Raw genomic sequence first — 22972 nt, forward strand, 5'->3', positions numbered from 1 at the left:
TCATTCTTACAGATCATTAACTTAAAAAAGTTGGTTAAGGGTTTAGTTACTCTTTAATGTTTTAACTAATTTAAAAAGCTGAATAATCGTTCAAAACAGACTGATTGGTTGTCGAAATAATCGACGATTAGTCGATTAATCGGTCAAATAATCTATAGATTAATCGATTGTCAAAATAATCGTTTGTTGCAGCCCCAGCTGCCACATTGTAGTGTTAATGTGGCTAAGACTGTATTTACAGGAATCTGATTATATTTTTTAATCAAAAGCTCTTACTGTCTGTTGGTAAGGGAGTGAAGATCTGAAGCTCATTTGAATTTAAAGGTACACACATGAAAACAGCGTTTCCCTCCACCCAAATAGGGGCATTTTGGACATGCTATAAAAATGATCTGTGGGGTATTTTGAGCTGAAACTTCACAGACCATTTTAGCCACACTTGAGACTTATATTGCATCTTGTAAAAATGGGACATAATAGGTGACCTTTAAACAGGTGACTGTATAACTGAGTTTTAAAGTTTAGCTGCTCTACTCCGTCTCATGTTTTGTTGTGGGTTCTGGTAAGTCACAGATATGGAGATATGAGCTTTGTGTAAATTAAAGGTTTGGATTGTCGTCTTTCACCATAGCGGCTTCCACCCATCTGGTTGAGATGCAAGGGTGCACTCAGTTGCTGTCAGTTAATTAGGATTTGATGAATGAACTTGTGGTGCGAATGGACTTATGGTTCGTTATAGTGAATAATGTTGTGTCACTTATGCCAAGACTTTCTGGTGCATTTTTGTATTTTTTTACTTTAGCCCATCTATCGTCTTTCTTTCTTTCTTTCTGGTAATTCATCTAAGCGAAGCACCCGAGGGAATGTCCCTCCTCTCGTCTCTTTTTTGTTTATTTACACTTTTTCTTCTCCGGTGTGTTATTGCTCATTTCATTGAGGATTACATAAACATATCTCCACTGCTTTCTCGCTCTGGTGCCACACAAGGCGTGCACCAAACAAAGTGAAGTTTTCTAACAAAACCCTGACAGTCTGAAATCAACTGCAAACCACATCCCTCGTGCCTTATGCGCTGAGACGCAAACATCTTCATGTTGCAAAACAAATCTATCAAACACAAGTCTATTATCATATAAATACGCATGCTGGGTGAATATCAGTAAGAGAAAGACGTTCATAACATTGCCCATAAACACACATGTCGGCCAGATGTGTCCCACTGTCACTAAATTAACTGCCTTATTATACTGAATGCCTAGGTATCTGCTTAAGAAAACAATCGGTAAATGTCAGTTGTTTCTGTGCCCTACTGAAGTATAAATAACAACTGTTACCGTACTGTCAAATGAAACATACTGTATCTGTATAAAAGGTTTTCTTTATTTCTTTTATCCAATTGTTAATACAGAAAAAGAAAAAAAGAAATAAGATACACATTCTATTGTTGCTTATTCAGATGTGTTTTAATAGCAAAATAAACCTAAATGCCTGAGCTTACATTTCAGACATGCAAAATGGCACTCTCTTCAGTTTTTGTGGTTTCTGTTAATAACACCTTTTTTATGGTCATGTCTCCATAAAAGTGGAAAATAGGAGCTTGTCAATGCAAGTGATTTTTCAAGCCTGAAAGTAATTTTGAAAACGCTAACGCTTTATGAATGAATGAAAGGTATTATTTGTTATGTATGATATGTGCTGATTGCTTTCATTATGGTGAAACGGAAACTTGACAATGGCGAATATGCAGCTGGATATGCAACTGAACCTAATAGGTTTTATGTTGTATAGCTCAGGGAGCGTCTGAGTTTTTCACGGCACAACAGTATTAATTGAACTGTCACTCTGGAGACTAAACTGTTATCTCTGGGCTGTTTGTGTCACACATCACATTCTAGTACACAGAGGATTTATTCATAATAGCTTTTGATTTATTTGATGTCTTCTGAATGTTTTTTGCAGGAAATGGTTAAACAATAAACACAATTGTAGTGCATTTAGTTACCGTTTTATACGGTGAATAAGATGAGTGTCTCATTTGTTTAGTACGTTCTGCTTTCGCCTCAGTGATGATGAGTTTAGGGGCGAGGCTACATTTTTGCATTTTTCTATAATAATTGTAAATTTTTGTATGATTCACTTCATACGAATTGAAGTGAGTCAGCCACCTCGTAAAATGTACACAAATTCCCATCAGTCTGTAATTCAGAGGAATAAAGATTCTGAACCATTATTATTATTTATTATTGATTAAAATGTTCTGTTCACTTTTTATGTTGATAAACATTTGCAATTAAACCTAATAATTGAAGGGACTGAGCAAGATTTAAGAGATTTTACACAATGCTTCGAAAAGGTGACTTGAATAGTTAAACCACCTTCTTTTAGCACAGATTATTTGATGTAATCAGTATATATTAAAAATAACAGACTAATGTTCAGACTCGGCTCCACTAAGCTTCATTATCTATTTCTATCAGCTGCCACATTTCTTAATTTCCTCTCGCTTGGACTGACTGTGGGATAGATGTTATCTCTGCGTGTTCTTCCTCTATTGACACCGAACAAATTGAATGTGTACTTGTCAGTCGGTATGTGTGTGACGGAACTATAGGGGAATTTAGATGAGCTAAGGCACAGATGAGCCGGATTCTTCAACACCAGTTTTTCGTTCCCTGCTGTAGTGATCTTTGGCTTGTACACTCGAAAAACAGATGTGTTAAAAATGTGTTGTCCCTAACTAACACATCTCTGTGTTATTGGAAAAACACATTTTGTTGTTTTTTTTATTTCCGTTTTATTTATTTTAAAGAGCAAGTAAGATAGCAATTTTAAGCATCCTATCAGTAGCTGCGTTTACATGGACATTTGTAATCCGTTTAAATGATCAATCGGAATAAAAATGCTCCATGTAAACACCTCAATCGGACTAAAACGTGCCAATCTGATTAAAAATCGAATCCGCTTGTTAGGGGTGGTTTATACCATTTGTAATCTGCTCAAAATGACATGTATACACTTGATCGGATGGATAACTGAAACTGGGATGCTCTGCGCATGTGCCATCTTTTCTTTTTTTAATGGCGGTTGGCAAACCTACTGAAAGGTGCATTTCCGCCACCTACAGGACGGGAGTGTGGAGCATATGCACACGTGCAATGACGTAGAATTGCCCTAATGACATGTGACGCAAATAACTCGAGTTTGTTTTGTTGAATGAAGTCACAAGACGTGATTGTCTTGTTAATGTTGTTCCTATTATCCGTCCAATTCCCCATAAAGTGATACAAGACAGCGTTGTCCGGTCAGTCCATGATTTATTCTCTGATCCACAAACGCGTGTGTTTGGACTCGCTCTCGCGAACGATCCCTGCAGCACCACGTGAAGTAAAATACGCTTTTTGGGCACACGTGAATGGGTGTTTTTGCTGCTGCTTTATAATCAGTGAGGCACAAAGCAAATCTTGAAACAGCGTGAAACTATATTTGTGCAATGTGCACATGTCAAATGATCAAATCTGATGTAAATCTTGTGTCATATAAACACGCACATCAATCCGATCACATTATTAAGTGTTCATGTAAACGCTATGATAGGATTTATTAATCGGAAGGATTTTAATCCGATGGAGGCAAAATGTGTCCATGTAAACGTAGCTACTGTTTATAGGTCCCGGACAACAGGTTTAAATGCATGCAAGGTCAAAAAATACTTTAATTTTCTTAAAATATAAATTTAAAATTACCCCATTTCTCAGATCCACAAACGATTCGTATGAAGACATTATCAACATCAATACACATCATTCATCATTAATCCAAGCAATAAAAACAATGACAGAAACTAACATTCTACACTCATTTAAGCAAGTATGTAAGCTAACCGAACCATAGCTAAAATGTAAACACTTAAGTTAGTGCACATGCGTTAGCCGCTTGCTAACGTGACTCCCTGACAGTATAATAAGAGTTTAAAAAACAACCTCAATACACATCATTCATTATTAGTCCAATTTATAAAAACGACGACTGACATTAACGTTTTTTACACTCATTTAAGCAAGTATGTAAGCTAACTGGGCCATAGCAAAACCGTAAGTGCAGCATGCGTTAGCCGCTTGCTAACGTGACTCTCTGACAGTATATTAAGAGTCAACATCAATAGACATTATTCATTATTAGTCCAGGTTATAGAAATGAGGACAGTTCTAACATTTTTACACTCATTTAAGTATGTAGCTATAATCATACTTACAGGTTGTGGTTAGGAGACGCATGTTGTTTCAAATAAAGTGGGTACTGAACCATCTTTCATTGCCACACGTCTCATAAATCCCTCCATGAAAAAGTAATTTTAACCACTGATTCTTCACAGCCAAACGTCTAGTAAATCCCTCCATGAAAAAGTAATTTTAACCACTGATTCTTCACAGCCAAACCTCTAGTAAATCCCTCCATGAAAAAGTAATTTTACCCACTGATTCTTCACAGCCACACGTCTCATAAATCCCTCCATGAAAAAGTAATTTTAACCACTGATTCTTCACAGCCAAACCTCTAGTAAATCCCTCCATGAAAAAGTAATTTTAACCACTGATTCTTCACAGCCAAACCTCTAGTAAATCCCTCTGTGAAAAAGTAATTTTACCCACTGATTCTTCACAGCCAAACGTCTAGTAAATCCCTCCATGAAAAAGTAATTTTACCCACTGATTCTTCACAGCCACACGTCTCATAAATCCCTCCATGAAAAAGTAATTTTAACCACTGATTCTTCACAGCCAAACCTCTAGTAAATCCCTCTGTGAAAAAGTAATTTTAACCACTGATTCTTCACAGCCAAACGTTTAGTAAATCCCTCCGTGTAAAAGTAATTTTAACCACCGATTCTTTATAGCCAAACGTTTAGTATATCCCTCCTTGAGAAAGTAAAAGATTCTTCATATATCTTTATCCTTTGGTAGTGAAAACAACACAAACTGAAAACAGCGTGATATGACGTTTACACACTAACTAGCTGTGGGCAGGTCAGCGTTTTCATTTCTCCCGTGGGCAAGGCTGTAGACGGAGATTATTATGCAAAGTGTTGGTATTACGTGGAAAAAGACAGGCATGAGATTCAATCAATATGATGACTCGTTTCAGCGATTCAGAGTTGACTCCCTACTTTAGAAGCCAATAACTTTATTAATCGTGCACTTTTTGGTTTAAAGGCGGAGTCCATGATGTTTGAAAGCCAATGTTGATATTTGAAATCACCTAAACAAACACGCCCCTACCCCAATAGAATCTGGACCTTCTGTTGATAGACCCGCCCCACACATACGCAACCTGGCATTTGATTTGATTTGACTGGCTATAAGTGTGTTTTGGTAGTCGGCCCGTCTCCTTTTCCAATGCGTTTTTCAAACATCGTGGACTCCGCCTTTAACTACTTTGCACGTTGTTTACATTGACGGACAGCTACATGACACACTGCAACACAGATGGCTCTTTAACACCATAACACATAAATGTGTTAAATGGGATGACACAAACAAACTATTTGTAAAAAATTAACACATAATTTTTTAGAGTGTAGGTCTACAGGTATTTATTATAAGGGAAATATTTTTTAATGTCACTTTAAACAGAACAGATGAATGAGTGTGGAATTTACAGTAGATTGTTTACAGTACTGTGTTTTCTAATTCTATACTCTTAAAAATGCTGGGTTATTTTCAATACAATCCCAATCTGTAGGGTTGTAGTTGAACCTATGCTGGCTTGCTTCAACTCAAAATGCTGGGTTGTTTCAACCAATGGTTGGGTCAAATATAAACATTTTCTGGGTTAATTTAACCCAAAGGCTGGGTTTGTTTCTTTTGACCCAACGCTAGGTTGAAACTAACCCAGCATTTTCTTAAAGTGTACAGTAAGCTAATCTCTGTATAATATCCAACTAAATTGTTTTATAGAACTTAAAAGTATGTTGTATTTTGTGTTTAGTTTTCTCTTTTTAAGGTGTCTTGTTTCTATGTATGCTTCAACATGAGCAATGACTTTCACCCGCGACCTTTTAGGCATTCTCTTTCCATACAGATCCATTCCTGTGTACTCTGATCCATTAGTCATGGCAGTGCCTGGCACAGACAGGGCAGCTTCTGTGCTCAGAAGCAGCGGTCTTGCCAGTAATGCCCCAACACCCCCCCCCCCCACTCCTTATGACTGTGTGTTTGACAGGCAGGGTGCACAGAAAGACATATGTGCTCTAGAATTATGTTCATATTGAGCTTTTGTCAGGATCAGTTATTTGGGTTAGTGGATCGGTCCTTGGCTTGAAAAATTACACAAGCATTACATAAGAACACGTATTGGGTAATCACTGTTTTTTTGTGATAAAAGCAGAACTGTGAATGGTATTGTGATAGTATCTTGCAATAATATGTAGCCTTTACATGATTTAATACATTGCAGAGAATAATTGCATTCACAAGCACAAGCACTTTTTCATAAGACCGATTTTTCTATTCTAGTTGAATAAGATTAGATAACTACATAACCCAACATTAGCGGCCTGCTTTCCCGAAACATTGCTCTCTTTGGCGAAGCATCAGAACCAGATTGGACCAACTTTGGGTTAAGGACTGCTTGTCCAGCAAATCTGCTTGTCCAGGCAGACGAAGGGAGTAAAGATCTTCACTTAGATCCGAATACTCACGGGTCAACCCAAGCGGGTTTGGGTCTACAAATTTCACGTGTATATAATATTAACAGCCTCGAGTAATTTAAAATGAATGTGTTCTTGCTGAACGACCCGAGAAGACCCAAACTATATCACGCATGTGCATCGAGTTCTTATCCAACCCCTCCTTTGTTTGCTATGTTTAGATAATCGTTCTGAATCTGATCTGTAACAAAATTCTTTCACAAAAATGCAATTATTTCAGCTTGCTTATTTTCTTCTTGATAAAATTTTTATTTTTAAAGACAAATACCCATATTTAAAAGTGTATAAGCAGAGAAAAATATAGATTGGATGAAAAAAAATTCCCCTTTTGCTTGTTTGGAAAAGCAGAGGGTCTGTTCTTTCATTTAATATATTTGTATGTTTATATATTTTTAGAAGAAAATTTTCCTGGAAGGTATTTTGTGAAACTTTTGTGAAAATGCTGGCGGGTAACTTTTAAAAAAATGGCTAGCGGGGAGTGAGTTAAGGAACATTGCATCACTTACTTGTACGTTTGAATGTGCTTGCATAAACAGGATAAAACGCATCTTTAAAAGTGCAGTATGTGCTTGAGCTCACCTGTAGTTTTGATTGACAGGTATAATTATTGTGCTTCTCAGTAATGAATCATCGGGCTGCGATGTTCCCACAGTGAACGCTTATTTTAACTCTAACGCATCATCACGCTGTCCCAGACTCCTCCTTTACTTCAGTCAGATTCATAATGAAGACACACTCACAGATGGCTCATTTCCTAATACTTATATCTGGGTTTGTTATTCTAAAATTTATTTCAAGTGACAGCTCACGACATCAGCCTAACCCTGTGCTAAAGTCATCAGAAATTTAATGCTGATGCTTAAAATAGAAACCCATGCTGACATAGACGGATGTTAGCCTCCTGTTTCCAGTATAGTGAGTCCTCCCTTATTCCCAATTAACATGACTCAGACAATCTGTCACAAGGTTTTCATTTAGGGTCATCATGTACTTTACACATAAACACTCCTAGAATCTATTTACCATGGCAACACAGATCAATAACACCTGCCTTCATCACCATGGGAACGCACATGTCCTTGTTTGACTACCTCTTTTCATTTTTCATTAATCTTTCTCTCTCTCTCTCTTCCTGCCTTTTCTAAACCGTGCACAAATAGGAAATTATCCGTAATTTATAAGCCCCACATGTATTAGTTCAGAGTTCAGCATGGTTTACTGTGGTATGTGCGGCCTTTAGTAGAGTCACATTTCTGTTAATGACCTTCCTAGGGTTAATTTAACCACAGTTAGGCGGTAAATAACAGTCCTGAATGAAATGATGAAGGCAAACCCTCCGCCAGAGCACACAGTAGACTTTAATCTGCCAAAGTAAAAAGAGGAGATACAAGATCAACAAATTCATTTAAGGTTTTAAAAAGGGCCTGATCTAGAATTTCCAACCTTGCATATCCAGCAATAACAAGACTTTATTTCTATATCAAGGGGAAATGTTTTGTTATTCATTGTTGCGCCAGCGTTTTCTTTCCTCACCTGACTGTGAAGTTTAAAACAAATGATGGTGATTAAGAGTGCTTGAATTTAGTACACATACATGCTAAATGGAAATACTGGATACTATCAATGAGGTTTTTCATTTATGAGAATAATTAAACGTTTAGTTAAAGGTAAATTTTAGGGTTTTTAGATGCATATAGTGGTGAGATTGCAAATTTAAATCTCTGTAGACCAGTTTGTCCGTTTGGGCTACTGTAGAATAGAGGTCTTTACGGGTCCACTTAGATCTGAAAACCCGAGACCCGATCGGGTTCGGGTCTAAAAGTTTCACATGTGCCTCAGACAAGGGTCGGGTACAATAATAGCGGCATCGGGTCTCGGGTAATTTAAAATTAATGTGTTTTTCCCGAACGGACCAGAGAAGACCCAAACTCTCTTGCGTGTGTGCGTCAATGTCCTTTTTCAACCTCTCATCTGTTTGCCAAGAGCGCTTGCAACATTGTGTGGCTGGCGGTAGGTTAATTTTCATTGAGACAGACATGCCAGTCAACTTTAAATGTACATTTTAGCTATTACCTTGGTTTCGTCATCAGATAACAAAGTAACACAAATGGAGCAGCTCACCAAATTGGTTGCGAGTTTCTTTCCGACTGCTACGTGTTGGATGCACACACGTCAGTGCCGTTTTCATTCGGGTCCAGTCGGGTTAAAAAAAAATTCCCACTAGTTCGGGTCGGACTTGGGTCTAATTTTATCGGGTTTGTCTTGGGTCTTTCTTTTTAAAAAAAATATTTATGTCGGGTTCGGGTATAAAGTGATTTGGGTCATTTCGGGTCGGGTACATTACTTTGGACTTCCATGTAAGGAGACCCACAATGCATGTTGATAAAAAAACAGCTCATACGGTAATAAAAACAATACAGTTCGTAATGTTAGGTCTTTATAAACCAATGATAATATATTATGTATTAGGGCTGTAACAATACACCAAACACACGATTCAGTTCGTATCACAATTTTCGCCCTGCGATTCGGTTCGTATCACGATTCTTTGGGGGGGGGGGGTGAAGGAGAGGATAAAAAGAAAGATTTTTATTCAAACGATATTTTTTATTAAATAACATTTGAAAAACCTTTATAAACTGAACACCAAGGAACAAGATTAACTATGCAAATTATTAACAATATAAATAGCCATATATGAAACAAATACATATCCAAAGCTATAACACTTGTGTTTTCTTTTTAACAAAATACTGTTGAAAAACAAACAGAACTCCATTGTGGAGAGGAAGTTTTACATTAAATGTCTTTAATGTTCTTCAAATAAATTGTCAAGAGTTAACAAAGTAATTTGTTTTTCATAAAATTTTCAATTCAAAATGAAATGTAATAATTTTGTTAAATCATACAGTGAATGTGTAAAAAGCCTTGAGCATGCAAAGTGAAACTAAGATGAAAGAAATAGCATTGTCTTAAACATTGGTAACATGATGATCATCTGCCGACTCGACTGTTTCAGCACGTCCTCTACGTTATTAAGGAGTCTACTTTATTAACGGCTTTTCGTTTGCTCCACGAGCTAAATGTTTTTGTTCTGTACATTTCTACATATTTTCTTGTGAGCCACAAAAAAATCACTGCAAAGATCTAGCCACATGTAATTGGAGGACACTTACAGATAGGTTTACAATTAAATAATTTATCCTCAACTAGTATTGTGTTGCAACTTCAAATAATACTAATAGCAATTAAAAGATGCGGTAGCATTGGATCGGTTCATGGATCTGAGTTTTGCGATTTTGGTTTCATATCGCATATCATTACAGCCATATTATGTATATTATATTGCATTTCTGTCAAGAGTTCCTTCTAGAAGTTACACATTGCACCTTTAAATTTTATGGCAGCTTGCTTTTGTCCCTGTTGTTTATATGCTGATCATCCTCTCTGGTACAGATTAATTTTTTTAGTAACTTTAACAAGCATATTTTATGTCATCTGAATTTGGTAGTTTGATTTTCAGTTCTGCTTTATTATTTTATTGTACTTTTTTAAACTTTATTCAGGATTGTACTGTATGGTGGTTATGTTGTAGAAGTAAGTGGCCAATGCTTCTGCTGAAGTTATTTTATGCATAATTAAAGACAATAATGAAACCCCACCCCTAACCTTAATGTCACAGGGGTAAAAGCAAATAGTACAAAAAATGTGCATATGAATTAGCCACCTCGTAAAATAAATACAAATTGCAGTGAGATTGCATTGATATGGGAGCGAGCGAGCGAGAGATAGAGAGAGAGAGAGAGAGAGAGAGAGAGAGAGAGAGAGAGAGAGAGAGAGAGAGAGAGAGAGAGTGATGTTAAATAATAAAAAATAATCTGCTTGCAGCTGGTCTACTTTGATCTTAATTAGGCATGTCCTGAGGCTATCATGTCTGAATGGATTAAACACTAAACTCTCCAAAACACACATCACACACAGACACAATGCCCACATACATACCCACTCACACTGTATGCTACACACACATTCTGGCCTGTGTGGTCTTTGAGCCATTGTTCCTCTGATGTTAATCCAAACCTCATCACACTGTTATTGGCATGGCACATGTGGGAGATAAACAGATTTTTATATAACCGGCATCCAACCTCTTTAATGTCTAAGTTTGCACTCCTAGACCAAAATTAAATTCAGTGGAGAAAACAGCCTCTTAAAGGATTAGTCCATTTTCTTAAAAGAAAAATCCAGATAATTTACTCACCACCATGTCATCCAAAATGTTGATGTCTTTCTTTGTTCAGTCGAGAAGAAATTATGTTTTTTGAGGAAAACATTGCAGGATTTTTCTAATTTTAATGGACTTTAATAGAGCCCAACATTTAATACTTAACTCAACACTTAACAGTTTTTTTCAACGGAGTTTCAAAGGACTATAAACAATCCCAAACGATGCATAAGGGTCTTATCTAGCGAAACGATTGTCATTTTTGACAATAAAAATAACAAATATACACTTTTAAAGCACAACTTCTCGTCATGTAGATCCGGTCGTGATGCGCCAGCTGACCCCACGCAATACGTCATGACGTCAAGAGGTCACAGGGGACGAACGCAGTGTTTACAAGTGTCTTGAAAGAGGACCGTTCCTACATTTTTGTATGTCAACTTATACTACTTAATGTCTTTGTGGCAGTTTATTGTTTAAAATGGTCCGCAAATGTGCGTTTTATATATGTAACATGTGACCTCCCTACGTCACTACGCATTTACGTTAGGTCGCGCTGGACCGCACCTAAACGAAAAGTTGTGCTTTAAAAGTACATATTTTTTATTTTTCTTTCGTTTCGCTAGATAAGACCCTTATGCATCGTTTGGGATTGTTTATAGTCATTTGACACTCCATTGAAAAAGCTATTAAGTGTTAAGTATTAAATGTTGGGCTCTATTAAAGTCCATTAAAATTAGAAAAATCCTGCAATGTTTTCCTCAAAAAACATAATTTCTTCTCGACTGAACAAAGAAAGACATCAACATTTTGGATGACATTGTGGTGAGTGGGTTATCTGGATTTTTCTTTTGAGAAAATGGACTAATCCTTTAAAGTCCCCATGTAGTCAATAATTTTATCACTAAAAACTCAACTTTGTGCATCATAATAGCATAAAAAATATGTTTTTCCTGTTACAGTAATTTTCAGCATGCTTTAGAACAGCTTGTTAAAGATCAGATTCAGAAGGATGATCAAAACATACATAAAGTTTTTACTGTTTTTGGATCAGTGTGGATCAAGTTGGGTAAGCACGCCACCTAGCGGATAATAGCGGAAATATAGATTGCCGAAAAAACTCCCCAATGGCTGGGAAAGAGTTAAGAGGAGGAGGGGGCTAATTTGCATATTGAAATATATGGCATAAGTGATTGAGTAGAGGCGTGGACTAATTTGCATATTCTTTTTTTATTACATTTTAGGGGCTTTAAGCCTTTATTTGGATAGTGTAGTAGAGATATGACATGAAATATTTAAATGGAGACCAGGGAGCAGGATCAGCATAGGACCGCAGAGACCGGAATCAATATCAGGTCGCTGTGAGGGCACTGGCACTCTATGGGCTCTATCATACACCCGGCGAAATGCAGCACAATGCGCGATGCAAATGTCTTTTGGTAGTTTCGCTAAATATGTGGATTAGTCTCCACCGCCAACCTTTCCTATTTGTAAATAGATGCTAATTTCGGTAGTTTTAGACACATAACTGCCAAGTCCGTTTTTAGCGCTATTTTTAGCGCTAACATTAGCAGGTTAGACTATTACACACTGCACGTGAGTTCGGCATGTGCAAGTTCAAATGTGATGATGTGATTGGTTACGTGTGTGTAACGTAGCAAACCAAGGTGATTTTAAAGCATGGTAATGAGATGTCTTTGGAAAACTCAAATATTATGGATAAAATATTCTGCAATGGTGTTGAATGATAATTTGCACATGATTTGCCCTTAAGCATATTTAAACACTATGGGGCGGTTTCCCGGACAGGGATTAGACTAGTCCTAGACTAAAACATTTTTAAGAGCTCTCCAAACTGAAAACAACTTGCACTTATATATCTTAAAATACATCAGTGCCCTTTGTTTTGCCTCAAAACGCACACAGGTAATGTTTTTAGTAAGACATGTTTGTTAAAACTAGTTATTTTTCCTAATTAAACTTGGGCCTAGTCCTGGATTAAGCTAATCCCTGTCCGGGAAACCGCCCCTATAAAGTTAAAACCTAAAGTTTTTGTTGTTTTTAAGTTTAACATTAAAGTTTTTTCAGTAACAAACTCGTTTTCACACACCTGTCTCAGATGGCGGTAAAACCAACACTTAAGCCAAAATTGATACTCAAAAAAGTCTCCAGAGCTATAAAAAGCTTTTTCCTTTGGAACTGTCTCAATGTTTTTAGACAAGGCTCTTATCGATAAATTTATTTTGATTGTGTTGTTTGGTATAATTCTCTTTATCTGTCTTGCAGGAATAGCCGTTCTTAAGATCTAAGCTGCTGTTGGAACGTTTGTGACCTTCAGAACAAAATTTGCTTCGTTCTGCCACCGTGTCATTTGTGGCAGCTAAATTGAAGCAGCATTATAATCTTCTCCCACACGTCTTGCTCCTCGCCGTATGTGCTGGAAGCCCCGAGTGGCAGCTCTCTCATTCCACTGTCTGTCTCCCTGCCCGCAAGCATTTCATTACAAACAATGACCTGAAGCCACACAGCATCTGCTGTCTGAAAGATGATGTTTTTACTGCCAAAGCTCTTTTGGGTCACAGTGTACTCTAGACCAGTAGTGTGATGAAGCAATCTTCACCCTACAATAACTCACATCAATGGGGTTCACTTTATGTGCGAAGGGTGTAAAATTAACGTGACACAAAATGGACCACGGACATGGGCTTCTCAATGGCCTGGCTAAAAAACTGGAGTACGGTGAAAACAGGCCTGTGTTTCTAAACCTGGGCAACAGGTGGACGAGTGTTTTGACTATTATAAAATACAGCAGAGTACCACACCAGGCATGGGGCCGTTGGATAATGGGGTCTGTAAGAAAAATCAAAATCTTGAGCTTCATCTTTGGGCTTATGGTCACCGTTCTCATCATGGCTTCTTATATTTTGACGAGGGACCAGAAAGGACTTTTTCTAACCCCATCACCGTATCACCTTACTGTAATATCTCACCCCGCACAGCTGAATCTCAACCTGACCTCCATCACAGACTATACAGCTTTGAGAGAGATGGTGAGAAACATTGTGGCCAGAGTGAACATTGGAAGAAGGACAGTTCCTGATATCAAAGAATTGAGAGAGAAAGAGCCACATGTATGTACATTTGAATTATGTTATACATTTTTTTTTCAAATTATTATTAAACCTGTTAATAATAGTAGGCTATGTGATCCTACCTGTGAAAACAAGGTTAAAGTGTCATTATAAAATTGAGATTAAAAGCATTTCACATTGATCGTAATCTTTTATATGACCTTACTCAGTCAGTATTAAAGATATCAAGGTTATATTTGCATAAAATGTTCTTTATGTAAAATCATTTTATGTAGAAAACAGTGAATCTCAAGGAAAAAAAATCTGGGTTTTCACAGGCAGGGTCACATATTCAGGTGCTGGTCATATAATTAGAATATAATCAAAAAGTTGATTTATTTTACTAATTCCATTCAAAAAGTGAAACTGATATATATTTTTTAATTTTGATGATTATAACTGACAACTAAGGAAAATCCCAAATTCAGTATCTTGAAAATTAAAATATTACTTAAGACCAATACAAAGAAAGGATTTTCAGATAATCTTGGCCAAGTGAAAACTATGAACATGAAAAGTATGAGCATGTACAGCACTCAATACTTAGTTGGGGCTCCTTTTGCCTGAATTATTGCAGCAATGCGGCATGGCATGGAGTCAATCAGTCTGTGGCACTGTTCAGTCTGTGGCACTGTCCAGGTTGCTCTGATAGTGGCTTTAGCTCTTCTGTATTATTGGTTCTGGCATATCGCATCTTCCTCTTCACAATACCCCATATTTTTATGGGGTTAAGGTCAGGCGAGTTTGCTGGCCAATTAAAAACAGGGATACCATGGTCCTTAAACCAGGTACTGGTAGCCAAGTCCTGTTGGAAAAAGAAATCTGTGTCTCCATAAAGTTGGTCAGCAGCAAGAAGCATGAAGTTCTCTAAAACTTCCTGGTATATGGCTGTGTTGACCTTGGACCTCAGAAAACACATTGGACCAACACCAGCAGATGACATGGGACCCCAAACCATCACTGACTGTGGAAACTTTACACTGGACCTTAAGCAACGTGAATTGTGTGCCTCTCCACTTTTCCTCCAGACTCTGATTTCCAAAGGAAATGCAAAATTTACTTTCATCAGAGAACATAACTTTGGACCACTCCACAGCAGTCCAGTCCTTTTTGTCTTTGAGACGTTTCTGACGCTGTCTGTTGTTCAAGAGCGCTTGACACAAGGAATGCGACAGCTGAAACCCAGGTCTTGCATACGTCTGTGCGTAGTGGTTCTTAAAGCACTCTGTCTGAATCTTCCCCACATTTTTGAATGGGTTTTGTTTGACAGTCCTCTCCAGGGTGTGGTTATCCCTATTGCTTGTACACTTTTTTTCTACCACATCTTTTTCTTCCCTTCGCCTCTCTATTAACGTGCTTAGACACAGAGCTCTGTGAACAGCCAGCCCCTTTTGCAATGACCTTCTGTGCAAGGTGTCAATGGTCAGCAATCCTCCCCATGATTGTGTAGCCTACAGAACTAGACTGAGAGACCATTTAAAAGCCTTTGCAGGTGTATTTAGTTAATTCGCTGATTGAACCTTTTCACAATATTCAAACTTTCTGAGATACTGAATTTGGGATTTACCTTATTGTCAGTTATAATCATCAAAATTAAAAATAATACACATTTGAAATATATCAGTCTATGTGTAATGAAGGAATATAATATACAAGTTTCACTTTTTGAATGGAATTAGTGAAATAAATACTTTTTTTCATGATATTCTAATTATATGAACAGCACCTGTACTTCATAAAAATTTATATTTGCATAAGATCATTAGCAAGCATTTAATTTGATTTATTAATTACATTTATTTTAATTATTTTTGGGTAGTTGATGCTTAATATTACCTTCAGTATGTGATGCATAATGAAATCGTGTTGTTCTAATCCTGTATGAGTTTCTTCATTCTGAAGAACACAAAAGAAGATATTTTGATAAATTATTGTAAGCACACAGTTGACTTCCATAGTAGGAAAAACAAATACATGAAAGTCAATTGGTTTACAGTTTTAGAACAACATGATGATGGGTGAGTAAATGATGACAGAATTTTCATTTTCAAGTGAATTATCCATTCAATATTAATATTCAAAATTTACATTCGTAAAGCACTTTTATTTTAGTGTAAAAGGAAAGATTTATTTCTTAGGCCTTTTGTGACCCCCTCCTTTAAGTTCCTGTAGTGTGACGAATGATTTTAAGAGTTAGCAGAGACTACTGTTTATATATATAAACAGATGTTTACATACTTTCATAAGTAATTCACTACAACACGCATACGCACTTATCTCTTTCTCCTCCACATTTATTCACTGCCATTCCTCACAAGTTCCTTCCCAATCTCAAAAATCCATGTTGGTATGAGGAATTCTTTGGGAATATCACAGCAGATCCATATGGGAAAAACCTGTATGCGCTTTATTCAAAGCGCTTTCAGGCGATATATGACCACTTGCGCAGAGCTTTTCCAGCTCACCTTCATCAGTATGCGGGGAGACATTACCGTCTGCGCTGCCTGCCTTTTTTCTACATCATCGGGCAGCCCAAGTGTGGCACCACAGATCTCTACGACCGATTACGGCTGCATCCCGAGGTCCATTTCACTACTATGAAGGAACCACATTGGTGGACGAGAAAGAGGTTTGGTGAGTTTCGGATTCCACTGAGACTAAAAACTCATACGATTTAAATGTGAAGTTAAAAGATTTAAATGAAACATTTAAAAATCACAAGCTTGAAATGTGAATATTTGTAATTAATGATGATGTTTGGTTTTCTATGTTGGCAAGTCAAACACTCATCCATCTCTCTGTCGCTCTCATTTTCTTACTGTGCAGAGCATCTGCTTTATTTTTTCACAGATCATTGCGTTTTATCACATTTAATGCATTACACAGTTTAACAGCTACCAAACATCTGCCCTATAATTAGTGACGCTTAGACAAGCATCACTACAACTATTGCTTCTGCTTACAACGAAAATAGAGGTCTCACACAGAGGCACAAGATTGTCGAAGTGGGCTGTTTTGCCATACAGAAACTGCCATAACTGATAATCATCTCACATTTGTCCCTTGATTTCAGGTATCATCAGATTGAATAATGGTTTTCATAATCCATACCCACTGAAAGACTATCTGGATCTGTTTGACCAGGCATCCAATCATATTCAGGATCAGCTGATGAACGACTCCCTTCAAAGCCACCAAAAAGTTGACATTATAATAGGTAATTCAATTCAATTCAATTTTATTTATATAGCGCTTTTCACAATACTTAATTGTTTCAAAGCAGCTTGACATTAATAGAAGCAGTAAAAGCACAGAAAAACGACAGATAGCACAACATAATACACAATAGCATAAGCAGTCAAATTTGCTGCGGCTATGACTCGACATTATGAGCGAGCGTATTACTAATGCAACGTCTAGAAGAAGCAGCTAAATTAAGCCCAAGCAGGCTACCTCCCCGGGTTAAAAAACCCCCTAGGAAAAAAAAAAACCCCGGGTTGTTTAGCCGAGGAAATAATAAAAAAAGTCCTAGGAGGGAAAAACCCTTGGGAGATATATGTATATACATACATATAAACGGATAAGGAGATTAAGTGGAGATTAAGCGGAGATTAAGCAGAGATTAAGCGGAGATTAACCGGAGATTAAGCCGGTCCTGCCGGTGATCGTTGGTCAGGCATCATCTGGGCATCACGTTGAAGGACGACCAGTAGATCAGAGGTGTGCCGACTTTCACATCTACCGGAACTGGGTCTGTTTGTCCCATTGTCCTCGGGGTCGAGGACGAGACAGGGAGAGAAAAACAAAATCATATTAGCGTAGGGGCCGTTCACATGTAATGCAAGTGTCACACAGTGATGTGGTTTAATCAGCTTAGTTTCAGACAGACTAACTATTGCGGCATAATTATATTATCCACAGTTGAGGATTTTGCAAATTGGGGGCCCACTGCGACGGTATATATGGTAACTAAGGGTCACCTTCCGATCTTTAAGAGAAAATGAAACCTGTCGACCCGTTTGACTAAGGCCTGTAACCCCACTGTCGTCGTTAATGCAGGTTCAGTGGCAAACGGGTCTATATTGCATACTATTTACAAGATCACGAGAAAACACCAACATCGCAACCTGACCATACGTGTCAACCCGTTTGACTAAGGCTGGAGGCCCCACTGTCGTCGTTAATGCAGGTTCAGTGGCAAATGGGTCTGTATGGCATCCTATTCACAAGACACATGAAAGCGCCAAAATCGCAACCCGACCATACGTGCCAACCCGTTTGACTAAGGCGGGCGGCCCCACTGCAGTGAAAGAAATGATTCATTGAATTTAATCAATTTTTTTAAGGTAAGTGGTTGCAATCAGTTTATTTAAGCTACATTTAAACAAAAGTTTTATATTTTACTTTACTTTACTAATATTTTTTGTTTAAATGTAGCTTAAATAAATTGATTGCAACCACTTACCTTAAAAAAATTGATTAAATTCAATGAATCATTTTTTTCAGTGTGTCGTCGTTAATGCAGGTTCAGTGGCAAACGGGTTTGTATGGCATACTATTCACAAGACACACGAAACCGCCAAAATCCCAACCCGACCATACGTGCCAACCCGTTTGACTAACGCCGGGTGCCCCACTGTCGTCTTTAATGCAGGTTCAGTGGCAAACGGGTTTGTATGGCATCCTATTCACAAGATACACGAAAGTTCCAAAATCGCAATCCGACCATACGTTAAGATAAGGTTTTTATTTATTTATTTGGTTGGTCTGTGTTATGACCGCGAGTGCTTTGTTCCGTACAAATAACTATTTCGAGTTAAGTACCTTCACTAGACAAATTATGCGAATGTTACCTTTATACTGCGTTACTGAAAATCAGGTTTAGTCATTTAGAAACATGTTCACATTTACGATATTTCGATAATTTCTATAATGCAACATATACAGTGGCCAAAATTCTTAGAACACCTGATAGATCTAAAAATATTGACCTTTTTAACAGATGAAGTGAGTCAGACTTCACCCATTTCCACTTTTTAAAGATGTAAAATAAATCTTTGGTGTCCCCAGATTACGTATGTGAAGTTCTAGCTCAAAATACCATATGGATAATTTATTATAGCATGTTAAAATTGACACTTTGTAGGTGTGGGCAAAAATCTGATCTCTGGACTAAATGGCAGTGCCGTGGATATGCAGATTAAGGGGCGGTATTATCCCCTTCTGACATCACAACGGGAGCCAGATTTCAATGACCTATTTTTTTTACATGGTTTACCAAAACTAAGTTACTGGGTGTGTTTTTTTTACATTTTCTAGGTTGATAGAAGCACTGGGGACCCAATTATAGCTCTTAAACATAGAAAAAGTCTGATTTTTTATGATATGTCCCCTTTAAGTATATTATTTGGTATGTTCACCCTTTGCAGCAATTACAGCAGCACAGCTCTCTGGCAATGTCAATATATTTTCTCAAAACTTAATCAATAATGTTATCCCTCAAGCCAAAGGCTTTCCTTTGAATGTATAAAAGTGGAGTTTATTTTCCAACTTGACCCAAATTTGGTAGATGGGGTTGATGTCCTTATGATGGCGTTATTCTGATGACTAAAGAGGTAAATACGTTAAATATATGTATGTTATAAATATAAATTATAGAAATAATCAAGAAAAACCCCTTTCTTTGTCCATCTTTGCAACCTGTAACATCTCACAATCCTGTGAAATATAGCTCAGTATTCAGTTTAAAATATTTCAAATGGTGTCCTAAATGTGTTTGAAACCAAGTTAGTTTATTTTGTTAAGAAATTGTTTATTTTGTAATAATCATTGTTGTCAATAAAAGTCAGATTTTTTTGTTTGTAGAGCTCATTAGATTTTTTTCAAGATCAGATGTGATTTGTTTTCTCAGCAGTCGTCTTTTACAAAAACGTTTTTTAATGTAAGTCATTGGCTCATTGACAGGTGAAGCGAGCGCATCCACTATGTGGGACAACAATGCTTGGGTGTATTTTTACGACAATGGTACGGCGGTGGAGCCTCCTTTTCTGGTACAAGACTTCATTCATGCAGTCCAACCAGATGCCAAATTTATCGTAATGCTCAGAGACCCAGTAGAAAGGTACTATTTTCTTTTATATTCATCACTACAAGACATTATAACCAGAGTCTAAGTGTGCATGAAAATGCTCTTTAGATTCTCTTCTTACCTTATATTGTGTATTTGTGTGTGAGAGAGCAGGCTTTACTCGGACTATCTGTACTTTGGTATGACCAATAAATCCGTGGAGGATTTTCATGAGCGAGTATCCGAATCACTGCAGCTGTTTGAATTCTGCTTGGCTGAGAGATCCATTCGATCCTGTATTTACAACACCACTCTCAACAATATAATGCCTGTGAGTGTTGCTGCATTTGTGAAACCTGATTATGCATTAAAATACTATGGGAAAGTATACAGTGCATTTTACTTACCGGTACACATTTTACATTTACTATTTTTATTTCAAATAAATAGTTCACCAGAAATGAAAACCAGCACTTTGTTCGCTTTTGTGGTCGTAAAAAAAGGAAATAAAGAAGGTTAAGAAAATAATGACAGAATTTTCACTTTAGGGGAAACAATTCTTTGATTTATTAAAATGTTATTAGATCTTTTGAGTCATGGCTGATTCTCATTAGGGTCAAGCTCCTATGGGTGCTGTACTGAATTAAATTTCATTCAGTCGGATATGATGTAATTGGTTCAGCCAGGTGCACCCAGATAGATAAGATGCTGTTCTGAAGCTCTGAAGCCAATGTGAATTTTATTCATGGCAGTGATGCACCAGCAAAATACTTTTAATAGTGAATCATGGCTTATTATTTTCTTATTTATTTGTTTATTTATTTAATCAGGAAACATGCACATTAATAATACATCAATATTTAAATGTGCCAGATTTAGCCAATATTGGCTAATTTTCTTCAATAGACCCTTTTTAATAATATGGAATTGTATTATACTTTAATATATGACAAATAAATGGTATGTATCAGGTTTAGGTCAGAGTAAACTAGAGTTAAGATGATATTTTACTGTTAATGTAGCAGTGCAGAAAAGAACAGTAAATGGTTTTCTTAAAATTCTTAATCCTGACTTCTCTGCTGAACCTCCGAGTCCCTCTGCTGGTCAACATATATAATCACATGCTGTCATTCCTAACCCTGCAAGGTTTTTTTTTTACATCAGGGGTGCCCAGACTTGGTCCTTGAGGGCCAGCCACTGTCCTGCAGAGTTTAGCTCCAACCCTAATCAAACACACCTGAAAGCAGCTTATTAAGGTCGAAGGCCCTGTCCCAAATGGCGTACTTCATGTGGACTTTCGGTCTTGTAGACTAAGCGATCATGCACAATTTAAGGCCACGAGTCCATAGGGTGTCCCATCTGTCAGTTTTACATTTCGAAGTGTGCTCATCAGCGCCCCCTTTGCAGCCCCGATGCGGTCTTCACGCACTTTACCAACCCAGAAGTCCTTGCAAGAGCAATCAGACCACTCAGACGACGAAAGGGAGGAGTTCACACTGATGGGCAACTTTTCTTCCTATTTCCGGTGTGACGCTCAAGTCTGTCCCAAAATATGACTCCGGGGTGCCCTCATGGACTCGCGTCAAGGGTCCCTTAGGTCTCCCCTACGTGATGTCATCAAAGTGTGAACTCTGAGGAAGTCAAAGTGTGCCATTTTGGACAAGGCCTTACTAGGCACAGGGTTCCCACGGGTCCTTGAAATCCTTGAAAGTTTGTGAATCTGGGGAAAAAAATTCAAGGCTCTTGGAAGTTTTTGAAAATACATACATAGATACAGTTCATTGAAAGGGCTTGAATCTATTAATGCAATTATGTGTTTGACACCTGAAAACGTCTCGGGTTACGTATGTAACTGTTGTTCCCACATTTAGTCCTTGAATTTGAGGGTATTGGACCTGGAAAGTCCTTGAAAGGTCCATGAATTTTAAGTTAACTAAGGTGTGGGAACCCTGTAGGCATACTAGAAACTTCCAGGCAGGTGTCCTGTGGCAAGTTGGAGCTAAACTCTGCAAGACACCGGCTCTCCAGGACATGAAACAACAAAACGCTGCGTCAAAATTTCATGAGCAAATAAAAAACATGGATATACATGGCATATACTACAATATATATTGGCAGGAACGATCATTTAATTCCTGTTTTCTATAGGTGAGACTTCAGGTTGGGCTATATGTCATATACATGCTGGACTGGCTAAGTGTTTTCAGTAGAGAGCAAATTCTCATACTACGACTGGAGGATCATGCAGCTAACCGGAAAAATACTATGCGGAGAGTCTTTGACTTTCTACAGTTGGGTGAGGTTCATTTCCATATAGGCCCAAGTGTCTATCTGTCTGTGTGTCTGTCTGATCTTTATCGTTTGTGCTTTGTCTACCTTTCAGGACCACTCACTCTGCAGAAGGAAGCAGACATTACAAAGAGCCCCGCCTCCAACACCAGAAGACCAGCCAATCGAAATCTTGGCCCAATGCTGCCCATAACCAAGGAGATTCTGCAAAGCTTCTACTGGCCTTTTAACCAGCACCTTGCCCAGGTGCTTAAGGATCCTGCCTTTCTGTGGACGTAGTTGTGACAAGGAATTAAAAGACATGCATTGTAACGAACAAAAAAAGCAACAAATTCAACTCTTTGAGTTGTTAAGCCTGTGCTGGGTGGCTGGTTCACCTTTAAATTTAAATTAAGTATACATGTACTGTATAGATACCATTTTTTATTTTGTTATCAGGTGCTGGACACTTTCATCACTGCACTTTGCTACTTTGAGAGTATTTCTTCCCGGTGACTGACAAATAATCAATAGACAAGTTATTTAATGCAGCTGTTTGTAAGGATACTATGAGG

The 22972-nt window shown here is 37.6% G+C and overlaps 1 protein-coding gene across 1 annotated transcript in view; it reads left to right on the forward strand.

The window, feature by feature from the left end:
- The window catches only part of chst15 (carbohydrate (N-acetylgalactosamine 4-sulfate 6-O) sulfotransferase 15), a 45696-nt gene extending 22990 nt beyond the window's left edge, over positions 1-22706 (forward strand). The window contains exons 2-8 of the mRNA XM_073869350.1: positions 13218-14060; positions 16355-16696; positions 17136-17279; positions 20027-20183; positions 20304-20460; positions 22278-22425; positions 22513-22706. Of these exons, the coding sequence (XP_073725451.1) occupies positions 13619-14060; positions 16355-16696; positions 17136-17279; positions 20027-20183; positions 20304-20460; positions 22278-22425; positions 22513-22697 (1575 nt within the window). The 5' untranslated portion in view covers positions 13218-13618 and the 3' untranslated portion in view covers positions 22698-22706. The remainder of the gene's footprint in view (positions 1-13217; positions 14061-16354; positions 16697-17135; positions 17280-20026; positions 20184-20303; positions 20461-22277; positions 22426-22512) is intronic.
- Positions 22707-22972: the final 266 nt, after the last annotated feature.

This window comes from Misgurnus anguillicaudatus, chromosome 7, assembly GCF_027580225.2.
Source record: "Misgurnus anguillicaudatus chromosome 7, ASM2758022v2, whole genome shotgun sequence".
NCBI lineage: Eukaryota > Metazoa > Chordata > Actinopteri > Cypriniformes > Cobitidae > Misgurnus > Misgurnus anguillicaudatus.